General features: G+C 41.9%; 1 protein-coding gene across 10 annotated transcripts in view; it reads right to left on the reverse strand.

Moving 5' to 3' along the window:
- Nucleotides 1–8,445, reverse strand: part of E74 (ecdysteroid-regulated gene E74) — a 149,154-nt gene that overhangs the window by 97,058 nt on the left and 43,651 nt on the right. For 5 of the 10 annotated variants that reach the window (XM_006558373.3, XM_006558371.3, XM_006558372.3 and 2 more), the window contains 3 exons: nucleotides 7,958–8,250; nucleotides 7,591–7,879; nucleotides 7,405–7,506 (listed from right to left, as the gene is read on the reverse strand). In XM_006558373.3, coding sequence (XP_006558436.1) covers nucleotides 7,405–7,506; nucleotides 7,591–7,879; nucleotides 7,958–8,101 — 535 coding nt within the window. In that variant the 5' untranslated portion in view covers nucleotides 8,102–8,250. 10 annotated transcript variants of the gene reach the window in all.

Genomic DNA, 8,445 nt, shown 5'->3' on the forward strand with positions numbered 1-8,445 from the left:
GCGGCGGTATGGGATAGGTCCCAAGGATAAAAGATTACGCACGATTCTCTCTCTCTCTTTCTTTCTTTTTTTTTTATACTTTTCCCCCGCTTTCGTGAATTCGATCGGCCAATATATTTATTGGAACGATTCAGGAAGAGTAGCTTATTTATTAGACGACGAGGAAGAAGTGCAAAATAATTTGAGTTAGGCTGATTTCGTAGGAAGGAATTGGTATCTTGAAGGATGAGGAGAAGGAAAAAAAATAATGGCACTTGACACGATGATCTTAATATACACGGCTACTAAGAAAAAGAAACGACGATTTTATCGCAGTTTTAAATTCGACGCGATAAAATATCATGCAGATTTCGAGACATTCGTCGGATTGACATAATGTGTCTATTTATATCGAAAATATTGAATCGTCCAAGATTAATTTATCTCGACTATCTCGTTAATAAATAAAGCTATCCAATCTTCTTCAACTTAAATCAACACTTACGATTCTACAAAAAGTATTTTCATCCAATCCTCATCAATTCTCTCTTTTATTAATCGCAAAAATTGTAATAATACAAGAGTGAAAATTTTTACACACACGAATCTAAAAAATCCCCTTATGTTACATTAACCTTCCAGGTGGACGAATAATTTTCGAAATTTTCCAAAAAAGAAGAAAGGATAGTATTTTAAACAATTCGAAAATCCTACATCCTTACCTTGCCTTAATTGATCCACTTTCGAATACTTTCCAAGCTGAATACTCATCGTATCATTCTTAAAAGCAAAAAAAAAAAAAAAGGAAAGGAGAAGGAAAAATGCAAAAGACACGGTTAATTATTTTCGTGGTAGCGAGGAACCAGTTGTCGTTGCGTTTATTTCTCGGCCGCTTCCTCTTGTCGTGCCGAGTTAATTTTCATTGCGAAAGCGGCGGCGGCGGCGGCGGCGGCGATGGCCTGTCAGGAAAATTGCATGGAAACACACGGCGGCGAGGAAACGCACGGCAAAAGTCACGAAGTCCCTCGTGCACACACAGCTCGTGGGAATTAAGTTGCCGACCCGCGTGTCCTTCGCGCTTAATTATACCGGCGACCCGTAGCCGGATAACATCGTATTTTATCGTTAAATAAGAAGAGAGAGAAAAAAAGAAGAAGAAGAAGAAAGAGGGGGGAGGAGGAGGAGGTATATCGACACAATGAACGAACCTTGGAGGTTTCCTTTGGCGGGATCTTTTTTCTTCTTCTTCTTCTTCTTCTTCTTTTTCCGCAATTCGAAGAAATTGGCGGCCATCTTTCGTTTCCACGTGGCTTCCAATCAATCGTCGTCTTTTCCGCCTACTATTGTTTTTCTCTTTCTCAAAAAACGAATCTTTTCATATATACAATTTTGAGAAATTTTTCTACCAAGCTTTTTATCTATGTGGAAAGTATAAATTAGAAAATTCAAAGAAATTGGCGGCCATCTTTCGTTTCCACGTGGCTTCCAATCAATCGTCATCTTTTCCGCCTACTATTGTTTTCCTTTTTCTCAAAAAACGAAATATATATACAATTTTGAACAATTTTTCTACCAAACTTCTTATCTATGTGGAAAATATAAATAAATTAGAAAATTCGAAGAAATTGGCATTTCCAGATGGCCATGCTTCGAATCAATCGTTGTCTTTTCCGCCTATTATTGTTTTTCTCTTTCTCAAAAAATGAAATCTCTCCATATATACAATTTTGAAAAATTTTTCTAAATTTTTCTTCTCTCAAGCTTCTATGTGGAAAATATAAATAAATTAGAAAATTCGAAGAAATTGGCGGCCATCTTTCGTTTCCACGTGGCCACGTTTCGAATCAATCGTCATCAATTTTGAAAGATTTTTCTACCTCAAGCTTCTTATCTACGTGGAAAGTATAAATAAATTAGAAAATTCGAAGAAATTGGCGTTTCCAAGTGGCCACGCTTCCAATCAATCGTCATCTTTTCCGCCTACTATTGTTTTTCTCTTTCTCAAAAAACGAAATCTCTCCATATATACAATTTTGAAAGATTTGTCTACCTCAAGCTTCTTATCTACGTGGAAAGTGTAAATAAATTAGAAAATATAAAATACGGGAGAAAGTTTCTTCCAGATACTTTTATAATCGAGATACATTTTAAGAAGAATCGATTCCTATCCGAATTTTCCTATCTATTCCACAACTACGATCCCAAAACCTGAATGAATTTGCCTGACAGACCTCACGAGAAGACCTCTCCAAGAAACGAGGAGGAAAGTTGACGAGATGATTCCAGCTACGCCCGATTTCGAGAATCACGAAAAAGCCGCGGGAGATTGCGTCGCCGGAAAAAGGGACTCCCTCAAAGGGAGCTGCTCCCTCGAGGAAGTCTCTACTGTAAACAGACCGCGTGCATCGCCTTCGAGAAACTAGGGGAGGAGGAGAAAGGGCAACAACGATGCACGTGTTCCCCGTTAACGCAGAGGGGAATCCAACAACCCTCGAGGGAGGGGAGGAGAGCCAAACTTTTAACGCGCGTCAACGTTTTTTTCGTCAACCCTTCCCCGGAATCGAGAAACGACGCGCACCTGCCACGAGACTTCGAGGAGATTTTTCTCTCTTACGACTCTCCACGAATATATCCTTCGATTAGAATATATTTTTATTGCGATTGAATGAGAAAGAGATAGGGAGGGAATTTTGAAATTTTCGATGGATTGGACACGAGTGAATTATTAACAAGAGAGAGAGAGAGAGAGAGAGAGAGAGGTTTGATTTCGAAATTAGATGCTAATTGTTGTAAATGAATAACGATACGCGAATGCAAGTTTTATAATAGAAAGGTGGAGGTACAATTTACAGGTATTAATCGGCCTGTATAGATATATGATTTTATTATATTGAAAAATTGATTTGCGTTGCGTTACGTGTTTAACATACCGCAATACGCGATTGATGAATGTATAATTGAGTTGATGTTTACCTGTACCTGCATCAATATTACCTATATCAATATTGCATCCATCCGTAACTATCTATCCAACGAGTTGCAATAGCAACGTTGTTCGTGGTAAATATTCAAATTTTTAATCGAATTCGGATAAATTTCGATCAGAAAACAGAATTGAATTGAAATTCTTAATAATATTCGCGCTTTCGAGGAAAAAGAAAGAAAGGAAAAGAAACGCAAATTTAAACAAATATACAGGCAGCTTTTATTTATGACGTGAATCGAGATGGAAAGCTATCCACACATCCTACGTAAAAATCCATTCCGTGTTCGAGGAATGTAAAAAACGAGAAGGAAAAAGAAAACGTTGGAGAGACGAAAAGGAGCGGAGACAAAGTTTTCGTTTCTCTCCGCGTCGAGGAAAACATGTTTGTATAGACACACCGGTAGATTTCCAACAGGTGGTTCTCGGAATCCCGCCTGCCTCGAATTTCCAGCTTTCGGCCGAGTGTCGATCGAAAAAATTAGCGAGAAGCCAACTTCTGCGTGGATCACGAACTAAACTTTGCCTTTTTGCGATACCATTTTTTTCTTTACGATGGAAAAATCGCTTATTGATCGAAACTTTCCTTTCCTCTCCTTCTTCCTCTACTTCTTTTTTCTTCTACCAAAGTCGAAGATTGACTCCTTATTTGTTTGCACGGCTACTGCGAGGAGGGGAGACGAGCTCGAGAAAGTGGAAAAAAGAAGAGAAAGAGGAGGAAGAAAAAGGAGAAGGAGAAGAGGAGAAAAAGGAAGAAGAGGGTAGGTCTGTTTCGAAAGGGGAACTTGAACGTTCGTCACGCGGCTCGTTCTGTCTCGTTACGTATTTACGCGTCAATTTAGTCCTTTCGCGAGGAAAAGCGGCTCACCGATGACTCACCGCCTAGACTCGCTCGCACCGCGGCATCGAGTCACTCGACTGGCTCGATCGGTGCCCTAAAAATCGACTCGTCGAATTCCTACTCTAAAAAGGGAACTCTTCTGTGACGTAATAAAGTCATATAATATCGAATGGAGGAAAGATTGGAAAAGATCGATCGAAAATATTCCAATCAACCATTCATGACCAATCATTACCTTCGTTTTATCATCTCGTGAAAATAGAAAGGAAGAGAGAGGTTATTAATGTCGAGAGTAGTACTGTTCGTCCATCCAACGAACCTTTTCCTTTTTAATATTCTTGCTATGCGTTGTTATATATCCAATGAAAAATCGATCTGCGTTACTCTTTTAGCTCTTTACCTACGACCCACGCTCTGGTAAATAAACTGCGCGTAACTGCGTAACGTAAAAAAACGCTTTTTCCTTTTTATACGAATAACGAATATCTACGAATTATTAATCAGAACAAATTTAACACCCGAATTACCAATTATCCCTTCTTCTTCTTCTCGTGCGCGTGATAAAATAAAAAGAGAGAGAATCGCATTCAAGAGATTACAAAAGATCGCCACTTCGTTTACTTGCCAACGAATTTCCAAAGAAAGAGAATTTCATTCTCCCTTCAGAAAAAAAAAGAGGTGTCGTGTACTTTTTTCTCGATATTTCGCCCGACGCGCATTTCCCTACCTTCCTCCTCTCCCCCCGCGCCCCGTTTCCGCGGCCATTTCCGCAGTTCGGTTGTTCCACGAGTGGCGCTCGTGTCTCGCCTCGGGAGGGGTTATAGGTAATGCCGGAGCGGCTCGACAGGGGGCCCTGACCCGATTGCAGAAAATGTCAACACTCTCGTTACGTGGCCGCACTATCACCGGCCGCGAGGCAAACGAAAACGATCGTGGAGGGGAGGGGAGGGGAGTACGTGGGTGTATGGGTGTATGTACGCGATACCGTACGCGTACGGCGGCACGATACAAGCGCGCCCTTTGTTATTGAAAGTGGCCATCTTGAAAGTGCCTCGATTTCCAACGATTTCGACGAAGGCGAAAGCTTCGAAGAGGGATGGATGGAGAGGAAATTATTTTTCGACGATATCGAATTCGATATTTTTCGATTCGCTTTCCACTCGATATCGAGGAATTGCAATTCTTCTTGGATGTTTCACGAGGAGGAGATAAATTTGGATACTCGAAGGTGGAGATTGGATTTAATCAATCGATCGATGAGAGATATCTACGAGAGGGTAATTATCGGTAAAGAAATTAGAGGATGAATTAAAAGTGTATACGAGTTTGGAAAATAATAGAATCGTAAGTATAATAACGAAATATAAGAACGTGAATAGAAAAAAAAGGAAAATAAATCGTGTATCGATCATACGGAGCACGAAGATGCATGGATGGCAATACCATGGTCGGATATCGATTCGCTGCACCTGTTTTTCTTCGACCAACAGGCATAGAAGGGGAGCGAAAGGGGAGAGGAGTCGACGTCGAGTCGGGTCTCGAATCTATTTCCGTGGGGCCCTAACCCAGAGAGAGAGAGAGAGAGAGAGAGAGCGCAGCACAGGGGGAAGAGGAGAATTTATGTGTTTGGAGAGGGTCAAGGGAACGAGGGTAGCGACAAGTGCACAGGAGTCGTACAGCTGGATGCAACAGGGGGGGGGGGGGGCTAAAGAAACGCGTTTCCCTGTCTACAAACTAATTTTTCTTTCCCCTCGAGAGCAAGAAAAATCAATCTCTCTCTCTCATCTAGAGTTAAAGATTCGCGCGTGAAATCTTCTTTCTCTTTCTCCATTCGGAGAAAGGAACCGATGAAAATTCACCGATATACCCAATTTTCACGGCGGTCGAGTATATCGTGTTAACGATCACGTGAAAATCCCAACTTTTTATCGGTTACGCGGGATGCGCACGGCGAAAGTGATGCGTGTCGAAGAGGCGAGACAACCGTCGAATCCGAGCAAAAGTGCACGCGAGAGATATATGCATGCATACTCTCTTTTCTCCTCCGTGACGCGAGGAGTTCATCGAAATCGTATATATTGCGAACCGAGTTCACGGTTTGTGTGCATCGAGTCCGTGATGTTACGCGATAACGAGTATTTTTCTTTTTTTTTTTTTTTTTTCGAAGAGAGAAAGATCGATCAACCGCGACGCGTAGATGGATCGATGGATGGGCTGTTTCGCCGTTGGCAAAGTGAAACGGAAACGGAAAAAAAAAATGTTACTCGGCGGGTAAACCGGAACGGTGAATAAAACAGTGGACACATTTTGGCCAATATATTTTTATAGCTGAAGATCGTTCTAATCTGTATTTATAATAGTTTTGTTAGAAAGTACACGGTTTCTCACTTTCCAACCGCTTTCTAAAAATGTGAAAAGAACAACGGCGGAGCACCCATCCCGATTCGTGTTCTAACGGCACGTAATTGACCGTCCCCGGGTTGCGGTTGCGAGAACATAGTCGCGAGATTCACCGCGAATTGAAAACACGAATATCGAGAATTTACATTACGCTTTGTTAATGTAAGAGAGAGAGAGAGAGGAGAATAAACATTTTTATAATTGTCAACACTTACTTTCTTTCCGTTTCTCTTACTATTTTAAAATTTCAACAATTTTTCTTCGTTATCGTTAAGCGCTGGCAGACAGAAAGACTCATCCGCCCCTTTGATCGTTTTAAATGCTCGGGTTAAAGGCTAAGCATCTCACGCGGCCTACAAAAGGTCGTTACCACTTTAACAGTGTCTTACTACGTAAGATATGTTTGTAAGACGTTCCATGCGCGCATGTGTGACGCGCACGTTAACTATAGCAAAAGGCGAGGACGCGAGCGTCCCGTTGTCGCTTCACCAGGTATGTTTCAAGTTATAGAACACGACACCTAACGCGCAAAGTGGCATAATATTTGCGTCGCATAAGCCTTAAGGTCGTGTAAATACGTTCTTCCTCGATGGTCGTTGCACGTTCCTACGTCTCGAGGTTGACTCGAAGCAATCGCGAAATCGCGTACGCACGTAGCGTGTTGTTACGACATGGCTGTAAATTGTAAGAATTGGGCCACCACGAATACGAATACAGTGTACGTACGCGTTGCGCGCGAATGCTGCTTGTTTTTTTTCTTTTTTCGCGTCGACACAAGAACGCAAGCGCAATTATCGCTAACGCGGATGTCTGGTCGCGATTCGCGGGGCCTTGGCCGGTTTCCCTTTCGGAGTAGCGAATTGGCATTGTTTAAATACCGAGTAAAGTATTTTATTTGATCCGAGTGGGGGGGGTTCGATGTACGACGTTTCCCTCGTATCGATGCAAGATATACGCGAGTACGAAGAATTTCTAATATACCGACGGGACGACGTTTATGATGGTAAATCGATACGTCGGCACGAGCGGTAAAGAAAGCGGTTTCGTCGATAAAGTAGAAACCTTATTGTTGATGTTGAAACTTACTGTCGGTAATATAGATATTTTATATACAAAGTGACCGTTTCACGATATAAAGATAGAATTGCAAAAGAGATTTGAAAATCTGTGCGACTGTAACGAGGAAATTTGTGCACCTTACCTTTCGTTGTTTCAGGCTGAATACTCTCCGTTTTAATTTCCGCCCTTGTTGCGTACGGAATAGAAGTTGGAGATGCTTGCGACGAAGGAGCTGCCAATTTCTCTATCGGAAATGAAATCGGTAATGGACGATTTTGATAATTAATATTTTTTTCGAAATATTTCTCTCAAATTTTCTCTCATTTACCTGCTAACAAAGGATTTGCGGCTGCGATATTGTACCTCTGCCGTCTACAGGAAGGAGTTACGGAAGTTGTAGTGGACGTGGGTTGACTGGCTTCAGCCAAATCAGCTTGCAATTCTCGAAGGAATGTGTCCAACGTGTCAAAGGGCTCTTCCCCTGTGACACCAGCCATTCCTTCGCCCTCTTCTGCCGGCATATTTGGAGCAGCCGGCGTCCCTACAAGGGCATTCAATTCCATCGGGGAAAATTCTACCGACTGCCCTGTACTGCTTTCCTGATAAAACGATAAACCCTACTTATAATCTTACAATTTTTTTTTTTTTTTTTTTTTTAAACTTAAACTCGTCGAAAATCATCACGGCGAACCAACCTGGAGACATTGCGTTAAGTCGACCATTTTGCCGTCATTGTCAGGGCACCAAAGAAGCTCGTCGTCTATGAAGGGCATGTTTGACTCCTCCTTGGGCACGAGGGTGGAGGTCAGCGTAAGGGTTTGCGATACGGGGACCGGCATCGGGACCCGTACCCTGCGGCGGGGCCTCTCTAGCCACCCCCGCGCTTTCTAACATCCAAAACCACCTTTGAAACGTCCCCACTTTTCGCCTCCTTCTTTTTCTGCTCCTCAGATTTCTTTCTTTCGATTTACTCGCTACTTTGATTCCCCTGAAACAAACGTATTTTCAATTACTATCAATTCCCACTGAACAACTCTTAAAAAATTACAACTTTAAAAATTACTTTCTGCCGTTACGCGAAACAAACATGTTCTCGCGAGTTAATTTCGCAACTGTTCCGTTAGAGATCGCAACCATCGATATTCAGCTCGATATACGAATACGTCGATATTAAAGGACGGAT

This window comes from Apis mellifera, linkage group LG3 (genome assembly GCF_003254395.2).
Source record: "Apis mellifera strain DH4 linkage group LG3, Amel_HAv3.1, whole genome shotgun sequence".
In the NCBI taxonomy this organism is placed as follows: domain Eukaryota; kingdom Metazoa; phylum Arthropoda; class Insecta; order Hymenoptera; family Apidae; genus Apis; species Apis mellifera.